Here is a 14909-nt window from a genome sequence, read left to right as displayed (position 1 = left end):
GGTATGTTGAACTGCCTTATTTTGTTCTCCTTGCTCTTTGTCATTTAAAAAAAAATACATTTCTGAGTAATATCTTCAGATCTGTCCTCCAGGTTGTTAATTCTTTCTTTAGCTGTGTCTAATATGCTATTAATCTCAGTGAAACCGTTGGGTTTTAACTCCAGTGACTAAAATGTTCATTTCTAAATGTCCTGTTTGGTTCTTTTTCTAGTCTGCTTTGTGTTTTTTGATAGTGTCTAATTCTTTCTCATGTTTCCAATTCTTTGTTTAAGTTAATAATTATTTTAAATACCATTCTGTAATAGTTTTTATCTGATAGTTCAGTTATCTCTAGTTCTTGGGGCTCTAATCCTATTGAATCTTGATCACCGTAGATTGTTTCCTCTTTCTTATATGTTGCAACTTTGGATTTTGAGATCTTTTTTTAGCAAGGCTTTATCTTTAGGAATTCTCTGCAATATGGGTTAAGACTGTCTTTCAGAGATTTTTCAGCCATGGACCACTATTTATTTTTATGAATTGGCTGTGAATTCCTGAGTAATGTAAAATTCAAATTTCAAATCCACTTAAGGTCAAGGCAGGCCTTTGGTTACAAATATTTAGGAAAGACAGTTCTCTTCTCCTTTTTCTTTTCTTTTCTTTCTTTTTTACCTAGGACTTAGGCCAAGACAAATAATCTTCCTGGTCATATTTTGTTAGTATTCTTTCTTTTATCTGAGGATTGAGGTATGGTTCCAAGTTCCAACCTCCCTGTATCTGTCAGGTCTAAGCTGTCATCTGAGTGGTCATTAAAACTCATTGGCTTCATTACTAAGATCAACTTCTCCCCTCTTGCCTCCCAGGGCAATTGTAGTAATGGCTCATTTACTTATTCCTTTAACTTAGAGTTCTTTCATTTTGGGCCTCTAGATGTTTCTTCTGAAGACAGCTGTACATTTAAAAGTATTATATTTGTTATATTTTATTTATCATTTCTAAATTTCTTTTAGAGAGTGAGAATTTTCAAGTCATCTACTTTACTGCCATTAAAGGTAAAGGTTGTTTTTTTTTTAAGATTTTATTTATTTTAGAGAGAGAGAGATAGCAATAGTTTTCACCTCCAGGATGCTCTAAGACTTTCCCAGAGCATTCCTCACTTTCTTTTCCTTCTCCATACATGAAGCCCCACATATCCCACAGTTCCTCACAAAGAGGTGGGTACGAGGGTGAGTATGGTCAACGTCCACAGTGAAGGAAAAGGAGGAGCTGAGTGAGGGGTGGGGGGGTACAACCTAGGAGGGACTAGAAGTTCCAAGGAACTTGGCCAAGCTGCAGGCACTTAGACTCCCAGCCCTGTGTTTGGGCTAGTGGCAAAGGGCAGGGTTGTGTTGTCAGCTTGTGGAGACACCAGCAAATCAACCGTGCTATAGCCCTGATCTGTGACAATCTTCCAGGGCCAAAATCTTCCTTTGAAAAGAGCCCAAGCTGAGGATGGAATAGGAGAATGATGAACTGCGTTTTATTTTGTATCCCCCCCTTTTTTTTTAATATAAAATTTTAATTGTAGTAAAAAACATAAGATTTATCATCTTAACCATTTTTGAGTATGTTAGTTTGGTAGTGTTAAAAGTTATATTCATGTTGCTGTGCAACAGATCTCCAGAAATTTTTCATCTTGCAAAATTGAAACTGTATACTGATTGAACAACAACTCCCCACTTCCTCCTCCCCCCAGCCCGTGGGAACCAGCATTTTACTTTCTGTCTATGATTTTGACTACTTTAGATACCTCTTATAAGTGGAATCATACAGCATTTGTCTTTCTGTGGTTGGCTTTTTTCACTCAGCATAATGTCCACAAGGTTCATCCACACTGTAAGGCTGTTCTTCTTTTTTAAGGCTGAATAATATTCCCTCTTGTGTATATAGCACATTTGGTTTATCCATTCATCTGTCCATGGACACCTGGTCTGCTTCCACCTCTTGGTTATTGTTAATAAGGCTGCTATGAACATGGGTGTACAAATATCTCTTCAGGACCCTGCTTTCAGATTTTTTGGATATATACCCAGAAGTGGAATTGTTGGATCATATGGTAGTTTTCTGTTTAATTCTTTGAGGAACCTTCCGACTGTTTTCTGTAGTGGTTACTATTTTATATTTCTACCAATAGTGCACAATAATTTACATCCTTTTTGCCCCTTGTTGATTTGATGTCAGAACATCTGTTAGTCCTTGGTCCCTGTCTCCTACTTCTCAGCCCTGTCTTGGATTCTTAGAGCTATGCTCAGAGAGTGCCTAGGCCATTGTGCTCATTTGACAGGGTGGGAAGCTGGGGTCTACAGAGGGGAAATGACCTGCCCTAGATTCCAGGCCTCCTGATCCTCCCAGACCTTTCACGTCACTCTTTATCCTCTGGGTCCCTGGCCTGACACCACCTGTGCTATGGATGGCCAAGCAAGGAAGAGCAACTGATTCTAGGGCTTGGCATTCCCCGGGATGCCCTGGCCCACGGCCACATAGTTCTTCCTCCAATGCTGTGGTTTCTGCCCAAACAGGTCCAACGGGCGCTCCTCCAAGCGGAGCCTTGGAGGGCAAGGCCGGCACCATTACCTCCAACGAGTGGAGCCCTCCTAACTCCCCTGAGGGGAGCAACGTCTCTGGGGGCAGTCAGGCGTTGGACAAGCCCATTGACAATGACGCGGAGGGTGTGTGGAGTCCGGACATTGAGCAGAGCTTCCAGGAGGCCCTGGCCATCTACCCGCCTTGTGGCCGGCGCAAGATCATCCTGTCAGACGAGGGCAAGATGTACGGTAAGGAGCCTGTTGGGGTGGGGTGGCAGACCCCTGCCCTCATGGTTCAGTTCTGGAAATAAGGCCCAGGCATGGGGTGGGCACAGCACCCTTGGGGTTCTCCAAGTAATGGAAGTGGGAATGACCACTGGGGCATTTATCGGGTGGATGCTGCTTCCTTCTGTCCTAAGTTCCCAAGGGATGGGAAGGCATGTGAGGAGAAGCCTTTGAGAGGGTGAGAAGCTGTGGTAGTAGAAGACTTGGGAAAGGGAAGAACACCCCCCATCCTCCGAGAGCAGACTGGGAGAGTCCCATAAGCTGCCTTCCAGGCAAATGCCTCATCAGTTCCCTGCTCCCCACCCTTGGCTGTGAAGGGAGGTTAGGGAGGTGGTTACTGGCCTCATTCCCCTCATTTGCGCACACACTCAGTCGTGAGCCAGGCCTAGGTGGGGAAGCTCTGGCCCCTGCTCACAATATGGTGGGGGTAGGGGAGGTGAACACACGTAGAACGTGCTACAGGGCAGGTGTGGAGTGTCCCAGGAGAGAGTCCAGCAGAGTTCTGTAGACCTTCACTCAGGAAAGGTCCCCTCCAGCTCAGAGCCATCTGGAAAGGCTTGATCTTTGGGAGTGGCTGAGAATGGGGGAACATACAGAGATACTTTCTGTCCAGTAGCCATGTGGGAAGAACAAAGCTGTCTGCCTGGGGCTGTGCTGACCTTTGGATGGAAGAGAGGGTATGTGGGAAAAGTGGAACAAAACCAAAAACTGAATAGCTATTGGAAAGCCCCGGTCAGGCTTCCATTCCCGGGACCGCCCAGCTTGAAACACCGGGCTTGGGCAGGTACCGGGAGGGTTTCTGTAACTGGCGGGCGCTCCTGACAACAGAGGGCCCTGACCTGGCTCCCAACAAGATGGCTCCAGGCCATGTGCCCACCCCCAGGGGTTTCCGTTCGGGTTCTCTCTCCTCCATGCAGCGTTGGTTCCCACTCAGCTCCCCCAGACAGAGACCTTGTCAGCTGTCTAAAGGGCGCTGTATGAGGGGCTCGTGGGGGCTGGCCATGTTCGTCTCCGAGGGCTGCTGTAGGAAATGACCACCAGGGGTGGCTTCACACGGCAGCACTGTATTTTCTCACAGCTGAGAAGTCTGGAGTCAAGGTGTCTTTAAGGTTGGTGTCTTTTGGGGGCTCTGAGGGAGGATCTGTTTCAGTCTCTCTCTTAGCTTCTGGTGGTTGCTCGCAAGCCGGGGCCTTCCTTGGCTTGTAGCTGCATCACTCCAGTCTGTGACTCTGCTGTCACTCTGTTGTCACATGGCCTTCTTCCCTATGTGTCCTCTCCTGTTCTTATAAGGATAGTAGTCACACCTAATCCAGTGTGACCTCATCTTAGTACAACTGTAAAGGTCCTATTTCCAAATAAGGACACATTCTGAGGTTCTGGGTGGACACTCTTCAACTTAGTTCAGCTAGACGGAGCACATGTCCAATTTGTTACCACCTTGGGGACCCACGGGGCTCTCACAGCCCCTGGCACTCATCCTTTACCTGTAGCCTTCCCTACAAGGCCACAGTGATTCCTCTCGTTCTTTTATTTGTTGGGGGAGCAAGGTCCGTGCTAGTTGGACCCTGGGTCTCATCCTCAGGCACCAGTTATAACTGTGCATCTCTCCTCACCAGCCCCATGGCTGTGGCTTTGCTGGGTCCGCACAGAGTCTCTCTGATTTCTGTGGGCCTCCGTGCCCTGGGTCGGCCCCCTATACTGCTCTTGCCCTAACCATTTCCTGCTCTGGTGTTTGCTTCTTACTTCTGGCCCCTATGGAAGCTTCGTGGAAGAGACTGCTGACATGTATGGAGCACCAGGTGTGGGATCAAGTGCTTTACATAGGTTATTCCCATGGAGCTGGAGAGGAATGGAGAACTGGTATCTTTGGTTCTTTCTACTACTTTGGTGGAGAGTGGGGTGGGTGTTGATGCAGAGCTGAGGGGTGAAGGTGAGAAGGGGTGGGGAGCGCAGGACAAACCTTGAGAGCTGTCCAGGTCTCTTGTTGGGAAGCCATGATGTGTCTTCAGGATACTGAAGGATACTTGGCAGGATATCTTTGTGCTTGAAGGAACAAATTTTCTGGCAAACACATGTGGCCAAGGGGCATTCAGCAGGAGAGAGCTGAGGGTGCTGCAGGTATCTGGTGGGGGGGGGGGGCATGGAGATGGCAGAACGTGGCAGAATCAGCAGACATTTATTGGAGTGCCACTGTGGACCGGACTTTGAATGCTGAGATGTCTCTTTTTGTGAGTGTGTGATAAAATACACAGTACATAAAATTTACCCTTTTCACCATTTTTAAGTGTACAGTTTGGGGGCATAAAGGACTATTCACGCTGTGGTGCAGCTACCAGCACCATCCTTCTCCAGAACTTCTTCATCTTCCTGAGGCTCCATACCCACTCGGCACTGACTCCTGTTGCCTCCTTCTCCTGGCCCCTGACCACCACCACTCTGCTTTCTGTCTCTGTGGACGTGACTACTCTAGGGACCTCATACAAGTGACATCAGACTGTCCGCCCTGTTGTGACGGCCTTAGTTCACTTAGCATCATGTCCTCAAGGGTCCTCCATGTTGTAGCCCAAGTCAGAACTACCTTTTGCAGCCTGAATAACATTCCATGGTATGGCTAGACCACATTTTGTTTATCCATTCGCCTGGCGGTAGACATTTGGTGGGGGTTGCATAGTTTTATGTAGTTGTTATGGGTAGATATTTCTCTCCCCACTTCACATGTAAAGGAATTGGGTGAAGAGACTTTGTTGTCGGTCAGCAGACAATTGTGACTGAGTCCGTTTGGGCAGTGCAAGCCTGCAGACCTCTGGCAGGCCTTGGAGTGAACTTCTGTTTGGCCCAAGGGGAGCTGTTGAGTGGTGGGGGGAAGCAGGATGAAAACGGTGTTTGGCAAACTGTCCTGGCCATGTTGTTGTCCCGTTTGTGGCTCTCCTCCTGCGCAGAGAGACAGGGAGGGGTAAAGGGTGGGGGGATCACACAGGGGTGGACCTGGCAGGCGAGAATTCTACCACTGAACCACCAATGCTGACATCAGGGGTGGACCTGGGAGGAAAAGAGGGGAGGGGGCCGGGGCCAGGAGCCTCTTAATTATGCTGAGGAAGACAGGAGCGGTCAGTGGCCTCTGACATCTTTATTTCTTGGATCTTTTCAAGGGAGGAGGGAGGAATTGTAACCGCTGGTTGCAGATGCAGAGATAGAAGCTCAGAGAAGCCAAGAGTTTCTCCCAGAGTCTCTCAGGTAGTAAGTGGGAGAGCGAAGGCTAGAAGCAGTTCCCCTGCCCCCAAGCACAGTGCTCCCTCATCACCCTGAATGGCCTTTGTGAAGCCTGCTGCCCCGCCTGCACCTCTGCTCCCTGCCCCCGTCTCCTGCTTGGCCCGGGCTCCAGGTGGGTCAGGCACAGGGCAGGGGCACTGGAGGCTGCTCCCCAGTGTCTGATGACTCACCCGGCCCCCACAGCACCTGTCCTCCGTGAGTACAGATCCTGCTGGGGTCCAGACGCTGGCTTATCCCCATCTCTTCTTACCAGGCGTGGGGGCTGAGCCAGGGCAGGACCGCTCACGGAGTTGGTGAAGGGGCCCTCGGCAGGGGCTGCCGTCCAGCTGGGAGGTATATATATCTCTGAGCTCAGCCCCGTGTGTGGGATGGGACCCTGGGAGGTGGAAGAAGAGGGACAAGCTGCCAAGCTGACTCAGACCTCGTCTCGCTCCGGCTCCTCTCCTCCATCTTCTCATCTTCCCTTGGGGGACTCACTCTTGCCATCCTCCAGTGCCCCGGCCCCATCCTGGGCCCCTGAGAGCCCGGTCTGCGCACACCCCACTTCCCGCGGTCAGAGGCCATCGGTTGTTTTCCAGGTGGGCCAGCCCAGTGAGACACAGGGCGGGAGCTGAGAACAAGCAGGCAAGAAGAGGCCTCAGACAGGGAGAAGAGCAGGCTGCTCTAGGGTGCCCCGAGGAGGGGGAGTCTAGACCTAGAGACTCTTGAGGAGAGAGATTCGGCCCGCTCCCAGCTCTGGCCCCAGCGCTGCCAGAGTGGGGCACTGTGAGGAGGGCCAGGCAGACATGAAGATAACATGCCGAGCTACAGGGCAGGGCAGATTAGCGCCTGTTATTTCTGAGCTGAGCCTCCCACACTTGTGGACGGGCTCCCGGGGCCGGGGCTGCTAGCTGGCTTCTGCTCACAGCTGCCTTCATTTTTTTGCCCTGTCACTCTGTGACCCTCGCCCTGGCACTGCCACACTGGTCACTCTGACCTCCTTTGGCCAGCCTGGCCGCTGGCCCTGTGGGCAGGTGGTGGGGAGGTGAGCGTGGGGCAACTTCTCACCCCCATCTGCCCGCACACTCTGTCTTTCCCTCCCCTCACAGCTCCGTCTTGCCTTCTCTGTTCTGTCTGCAAGAGGGCTAGCTGGCTCTGTCTTCCTGTGCATCCATTCTTTCCTGCCTGCCACGCTCTTGAATCTCCCAGCTCTCCTGGTCTCTCTCCCCTCTCTCTGCTTCTCCTCTCCTTGCTTCCTCTGTTGTCTCCCTGGGTGCCTTGTGACCCAGGCTTCTCGTTCCCACTAGCAATCCGGCAGCTCTTAAGCAAGCAAGGTCTCACTGTCCTGAGCCAGGCTGGGGCTGAGGGCTGTGGCTTCTGTTCTCCACGACTTCACGGGGCAGCAGAGGGACAGAAGAAACAACTTTAGAAAGTAAACTCATGACTTATGTTATATAGTGTCACCCAGAGGGCTAGGTTATCTTGGAAGTTTTCTGGAAGGAAGTGGAGCGTGAGCAGGGTAGAGGAGGGAGGTGCTCAGGGAAGGGGAAGAGAGTGAGCACTGGCCTAGAGGTGGGACTCTCTGTGGTGGTTTTGGTGGGCGATCTGGGCAGGTGCTGTGATGACGACTGTCAGAGCTGAAGGGACCCTGTTTTGGATGAGTCACGCAGCTCAGGAGAGGCAGAGTGGGGACTGGGCCCAGGTCACTGAGATGATGGGACAGCAGCCAGCAGCCTCATCTAAGCTTCTGCTCCCTGCCTCTGCCATGTTCCTTGGATCCTCCACTGCCCTTTGCTCTGTCGCCCTGTGGTTTCTGGATCCTGCCATGTCCCCCGTCTGGCTTACAACACTGACTTCATACTTCTGGAGGCCTGACGATGTGACCCTCAGTTCAAACTTGCTCTGTGCTATGGGCTGGTGTGGCCTTGGGCTGGTGGTCTAACCTTTCTCAGCTTCAGTTCCTCATTTGAAGAACTGGGGAGCAATGATAATAATGCCACCTTTGTTTGGTTTTGGTTACATTCATTTATTTATTTTATTGTGGGAAGGTAGACATCACATACAGTTTACCATTTTAACCCTTTGAAGTTGCAGTTCAGTGGCATTAAATTCATTCATCTTGTGGCACTGCCATCACTACCATCCATCTCCAGAACATTCTCATCCATCCCAAACTGAAACTCTGTAGCCATTAAACACTGACTCCCCATCCACTCCCCTGTCCCCCAGCCCCTGGGAAGCTCTCTTCTGTGTTCTGTCTGTACGAATTTGCCTATTCTTGGCACCTCATGGAGGTAGAAGCAGTCATACAGTATTTGTCTTAGCACAAGGTCCTCAAGGTTCACCCATGTTGTGGCCTGTGTGAGGGCTCTGTTACTTTTTATAGCTGAATACTATCCCTTTGCACAGATACACCACATTTTATGTATCCATTTAGGTCTTGGTGAACACTTGGTTGTTTCCCCCTCTCCCCTGCTGTGACTGGTGCTGCTATGAACATGGGTGGACAGGTGTCTGAGTCTCTCCTTTCAATTCTTTTGGGTATATACCTAGAGATGGAATTACTGGATCATAGGGTAACTGTGCTTAACTTTTTGAGGAAGCGTCAAACCGTCTTCCAGGGGCTGTTCCATTTTATGTTCTACCAACAATGCACAACGGTTCCAGTGTCTTCACGTCTTTGCCAACACTTGTTATTTTGTGTGTGTGTGTGTTTTTTTTGAATAGTTATCCTTGTGGGTGTGAAGTGGTATCTTGTGGTTCTGATTTGCATTTCCCTAATGATTAGTAACGTTGAACATCTTTTCCATGTGCTCTTGGAAAGAAGACCTCACCTTTCAGTGTTGCCACAGGGATGAGAGCACATGGAGGTGCTCAGTGAGCAGCAGTGGGATGTGGAGCCGAATGGGACATGTCCTCTGTCCTCAAGAGCTCCAATTTTAGTGAGAGAGGAAGATAGGAGCTCCAGTGACTTTTATTTATGTATTTATGTATTTATTTATTTATGTATTTATTTATTTATTTATTTATTTATTAAAGATTTTATTTATTTGACAGAGAGAGACACAGCGAGAGAGGGAACACAAGCAGGGGGAGTGGGAGAGGGAGAAGCAGGCTTCCCGCGGAGCAGGGAGCCCGATGCGGGGCTCGATCCCAGGACCCTGGGATCATGACCTGAGCCGAAGGCAGAAGCTTAACGACTGAGCCACCCAGGTGCCCCTCCAGTGACTTTTAGCCAAAGACTTCGAGAAAGGCACAGATCCCTGTGCACCAGGATTTGGAGGTGGGAGTGGGCACACCCACTTGGGTGGGGATCAGGGACCGCTCCTTGGGGTGGTGGCCTTGAAGGCGGGGTCGGATTTTACCAGAAGCCTCAGAGCCCTGCAGGGACAATGGTGGTTCTAGCTCAGATGTCAGGCCCAATCACTGCCTTCTCAGGCTGCAGGCAGAAGTTTCTTGTCCACAAATAGCCTCTTCCTCCTGCTGCAGATGTTTATAGCTTTAGCTGGTCCCTGGACAGAGAGGCCCCCAGGCCATCGGGATTAGGACTGGTTGTGGAGGACGGCTGACTTACTCCCCAGGGTCTCAACCTGCCAGGGTGAACTGGAAAGCTAGTCAGAAGGGCTCACTCCCCTGAGAGGCCTCTGGTGAGCCAAAACCCAGCACGTGCAGGTCCGTCTCCTCTTGGGGGGCGGGGGTGGGGCTCTGCCCACAGGTTCTCAGCTTTTTTTTACTTTTCAAAACTAATAGCCTTCATTATAACATGGCCTTATGAACATAGCAGTAGCAGCAGACTTTGCTGACCTTCTGCCAGGTGGTAGGTGCTTTACTTCCTTGATGCCATTTAGTATACTTATGGCCCTGGGGAGGGCTGGTGCAGAGAGGGGAGGCAATACAGATGGAATGAGATGCAGAAATGGCCTGTCGCAGACAGGCTTGTGCAGATGGGATAACGATGTCAGCAGTAGCGTGTGGCCAACAAGAAGCGGGGGGTGGCTGGTAGGTATGTGTGAAGCCGAGTGTGGGGTTAGGAGGAAATGGTGGTGACCGTGTGGGCCCTGCATCGGGGAGGCTTCACCCTCAGCCTGTGGTTAGGCCAAGGCTCCCCTTTGTCTATCGGCTGCCCTTGCTTCCCATGGTGGAGTGGGGCCGTGGGCGGAAGCTGGGGCTGTTGGACACATGTCCCCTGACAGATGGGCCATAGTCTGGCGGGGGTGTCTTTTCCAGCCCCACCCAGGCCCTCTCTGGGGTTGGCCAAGGCCACCTGTCACACTGTAATGCCCAGCTGCCCAACTGGCCCTGCCGAGGTCCAGGCTGGCCTCCCACTAGCCCAGCATGTGGTCTCTGCACTGGAGGGGAGAAGACAGGCCTGGCTTTGAGCAGCACGTGGCAGAGCTGGGACAAGGATGTGGGTCTCTTTCCCTCCCACTATCTCATCTGGATTTTCTACTCATTTCTTACTGCCCTTGCTCTCTTGGCCTGCAGTGTGGTTTCAGGGCTCAGCCTCTGAGCACATGCTCCCTACTACTCTCCGCGTCTCCCTTTGACTCTGTGGTCTCCTGATATCTACATCATGCATGGCATGTTGGCTTCTATCAGCTGGGGGAGCCACAGTCCATGAGAGAGTGAAAACAGTGGGCAGGCTCTTGGGTCCAAATAGTTGGCTTTTCCTCCAGGACCTGGGTCAGGGCGAGGGGCAGTCAGACATAGCCAAGGGCTTTGCTTCATGCAGAGACCCGGAGAATGGGGGGATCGAGCCAGAGGGAGGAGCCCCGTGCTGTCTTGCAGAGGCAGCTCCCAGCCCAGCCGAGGGAGGGCAGCCGTTGTGGGATAGTCGTGAAGCCTTAGAAGCGTATGTTCTCATGGCACCTGGGACACTAAGAAACCGTGTGACTTTGAATAAATCATTTCCCCTCTCTGGGCCACAGTTACTTCTTCCCTGGGCTACATAAGACCTTGGGGGCGACCCGGTCCGGCCCTTGCTTCTGGAGATGGCCCTCACTCCCACGTTAAATAGAAGTCATACTGTGTGATTCTGAAGAGACAGGCTCTGGAACCAGATTGGATGGGTTTCGGTCTCGACCACTTGCTGGTCTGTGACCCTGAACTGCTTTCCAAACCTCTGTGGGCCTCGATTTCCCTGTGTGTAGAACGTGACGATAGTAGCAGCTGCGAAGAGCGGCCGTGAGGATTGAAAAGGAGAGCACAGATCCGGCTTCCCCAGCGCACAGTCTGTATTTGCACAGTACATGTTCACGACTGCCGGTCTGGCTACGAGAGCGAGAGACACTGTCGCGGCCCCCCACGTAAGTGTGAAGCCGGGACTCGATGCCCGCTGGCCGGGGTGACCTCTGAAGCACCCCGGTGGCAGGAAGGAAGCTGGTCGGCCCCTCTTGGCTCCGCACACCCCCAGAGACCCAGCACTTTACTCCTGCCCAGGGGGAGTTCTCAGCTCCTGGCATCACCTCTGATGAGCAGAACAAGGCTGGGTGGAATAATGGCCTGAGATGAGCTGGTAAGGGGAAGGGGAATGCTGCTCCAGACAAAGGGAGGGCAAGATGCATAACTTGGAAAAATACGGACAGCCTCGCCAGCCTAGACCCTTTGGATTTGGCTCCTGCGGCCCCCAGCATGGCCTGTGTGGTGGCAGAGCTCCCGAACCCTGTAGTAGAGGGCAGAGGTCGTTGTGGGACCAGGAGGGGGCTCTGTCTTCAAGACCCAGGGCTCCTGGCTCTCTCTCTTTGTGCTCTCTCTCGCTATGTCAAATAAATAAATAAAATCTTAAAAAAAAAATTAACTACTAATAGCCTACTGCTGATCAGAGCCTTGCCAATAAGATAAACCGTCGATTCCCCTGTTCTGTCCTGATGTCTGGAGTAAGGGTCTCAGCCCCTGGCGGGCATGGGGCCCACTAGCTGCTGCTCGTCCTGTAACGCGGAGGAGGGGCCACTGTGCACGGGGCCGGGAGGCCTGCCCAGGGATAGAGAGCATCTTCGGGGTGCCGGGCACTCCCTGCGCTGCTGGCGGTGGCTGAGCCAGTGTTCAGGTCCAGGCAGTCACTGTTAGATCTGCGGGTGGGTGATCCGGGTGAGGTTTTCTGCCTTCAGTGTCCCCATCTGGTACTACGTGCGATTGCCCACCTTTCTATAGGTGGGAGGGAGGTTTGCTGGGGAGTTAGTGAGGGTCACGCTTCAGGACCATCACTTGCGTGTCCCCCTTCAAGTCCCTAATCCTTTTATTTGTAATTTAAATTTGTAAAGCAATTTTATGGGAGTATAATAGCCATACAGTGAACTATACATATTTGAAGTAGACAATTTGGTTAAGTTTTGACGGGATGTAAGCATACCTATGAAGCCAGTTACTACACATCAAGAGAGTGAACATGTCCATCTTAACCCAAAATGATCTTTACCTAATTTTGTATTTATATTTTAAATTCTTTTTCTCAAAGAGAGCCTCCCAAGTTTTAGATGCTTTAGGCTCCACAAAAATCTGGATTTGCTCCTGCATATGGAGGCTTAAATGAGGCCAGGATAAGAAAGCACTTAAACTGCTGTGTTGGACTAATCAGAAGTAAAAGGTGATTTGCTTTTATTTAATGTGTACCTTACCTGTAGTAGGCTAAAACGCCTTGTGGGACATGTGGTCAGCGTTTTCTCACCATTGCCTTATCATTTAACAAGTATTTATTGGGAGCCTACTACAGAAAACAGTAAGCAGTGTTCTAGGTGTTGGGTGTGAACAAGTGAATAGACAGACAGACATCCCTGTTCTCAGGAGCTTTCCTTCTGCTGGGAGTGGGGGTGGGGGGAGACAGTGCTCTGAGTGAGTAAGCAGGTCACATGGTGTGTCCGAAGATGCTGGGGAGAACAGCAAGGACAGTAGGCTGTTTAAGGTGGGTGGGTGGAGGTGGGGAAGCTGTCTCTTAGACAGTGGCACCTGAGCAAAGAAGGTGGGAAGGTGAGGGAGTGGGCCATGCGTGGCTGGGCTGAGAACACGGCACACAAAGGCCCTCAGGTGGGAGTGGGCCAGACACGTCTCAGGAACAGCCAGGAGACCCAGTGGGAGATGCTGTAAGGTCAGAGAGGGGCTGGGCTGGGGATGGAGTGAACAGGCCCTGTGGGGGCTTCCAGGCCATTGTAGGGGCTTGAACACTTGCAGTCTGAGTGAGATGGGAAGCCATGGGAGGCTGTTTGAGCCACAGGATTGCTGTGATTGCTGTGGTTGCTGTGTTAAGAATAGGCTGAGAGCAGGGGATCCAGGTCGAAGGTTATTGTCATAGTTGAGGCCAGAGAGGATGGGAGCTTGGACCATGGAGGGTGAGGTGGTGAGAAGTGGCTAGATTCTGCATATACATTTGACCTTTGAATAATGTGGGTGTTAGAGGTGCCAACCTCTACCCCCCCACCCCGCCACAGACACAGTGGACAGTCCACATATAACTTGACTCCCCTAAAACTTTACTGGGATGCCTGAGTGGCTCAGTCGGTTAAGCATCTGCCTTCGGCTCAGGTCACGATCCCAGGGTCCTGGGATATATAGTCCCGCATCGGGCTCCTTGCTCGGCAGGGAGCCTGCTTCTCCCTCTGCTGCTCTTCCTGTTTGTGCTCTCTCTCGCTATGTCAAATAAATAAATAAAATCTTAAAAAAAAAATTAACTACTAATAGCCTACTGCTGATCAGAGCCTTGCCAATAAGATAAACCGTCGATTCCCCTGCCTTTCCCAGCAGCAGCCCCAGTACTTGGCCGCTCACCCTTCTTTGGGTGAGCGTGCCATCCAGCTCTGTGATCAACCTCCTGGTCTCAGGAACCCTCTCTCCTCCCTTGCTCTTCTCGCTCCCAGGCTGGGCCCTGAACTAGACAACTCACACGGGCCTGTTCTTTTTACAGCAAAGGAAACTGAGCCACCGAGAGCTCTCACTGAGGTCTGTTTCCTAAGTCTCTAAACATTTGATTGGAGTAATTTGGAGGAAGAACCTTAAAAGGGCCTGGTTTAAGAAGTGCAGTCTGGGTGAAGGTCCATAGAGGAATGGGACTTGCCAAGATCCCATACCTTGTTTGTGGAGGTGCTGGGCTACACCTGGCTCCCCAACTCCCAGTTCTGGGACCCGCTTACGGTCACCACTGGTGATGACTTAGACTCCGGCCAGCGATCATAGCGTTTCCTAGCTGCAGCGTGAGTGTCTCTGGTTAGACATGCACGGGACTGTTGAACCATCTTTAGACGTTCGTTTAGAGGAGCCTGTGGAATACCTCTCCGTGGAGAGCTTTGAGAAGAGACATGTCACTGGATTCCTGTTTTAGGTGCAGACCAGCCCACAGGTGATAGCCTCAGGGTCTGATCCTCCCGCCCTCCCTCCTTCCCCTGACACAGACCATCCAGCGCTCCCAGGCCAGCTAGTCTTTCTGGCAGACGAGACCTCCCGAGGGTGGCCTCTTAATTCAGCTTTGGCAGTGGGGAAAGGTCATCTGGGGGGCCAGCTTGGACTTGGCTGTGCTCTCCGGTTACAGCGGGGTGGCGGACAGCCCCCTCGTCTCGGCCCCACCCCCCTGCACCAGCAGCCTCCTTACTCAGCCACAGCCCTCCAGGCTCAGCAAGGCTGGCAGGATCGGGCGGGGCTGGCGTCTGAGCCCGCTGGCCTCAGAGCTGGCCCAGGGGGGTGACAGCTCCCCCTCAAGCCCCCTTGCTCTCCCTCTCCCCAGCCCAATGCCCTTCTTTATAGTCTAATCCTACCCAGTGGTCAAGGTCCCGCGGAAGGCTCACCTGACCACCCAGCCTGAGCTGACCCCTGTGCTCTGAGCACACTGTGCTCCCTGTCCATGGCCCG

General features: G+C 51.8%; 1 protein-coding gene across 12 annotated transcripts in view; it reads left to right on the top strand.

Moving 5' to 3' along the window:
* TEAD4 (TEA domain transcription factor 4) overlaps positions 1-14909 on the top strand; it is a 67258-nt gene that overhangs the window by 23638 nt on the left and 28711 nt on the right. For all 12 annotated transcript variants that reach the window (XM_064591694.1, XM_054507233.2, XM_054507232.2 and 9 more), the window contains one exon: positions 2538-2792. In XM_064591694.1, the coding sequence (XP_064447764.1) occupies positions 2538-2792 (255 nt within the window). The remainder of the gene's footprint in view (positions 1-2537; positions 2793-14909) is intronic.

The sequence above is a fragment of the Mirounga angustirostris genome, unplaced genomic scaffold (genome assembly GCF_029215605.1).
Source record: "Mirounga angustirostris isolate CCGP_5_RB_7025 unplaced genomic scaffold, mMirAng1.0.hap1 SCAF_5, whole genome shotgun sequence".
Taxonomy (NCBI): domain Eukaryota; kingdom Metazoa; phylum Chordata; class Mammalia; order Carnivora; family Phocidae; genus Mirounga; species Mirounga angustirostris.
This window is presented reverse-complemented; position numbering and strand designations above follow the sequence as displayed.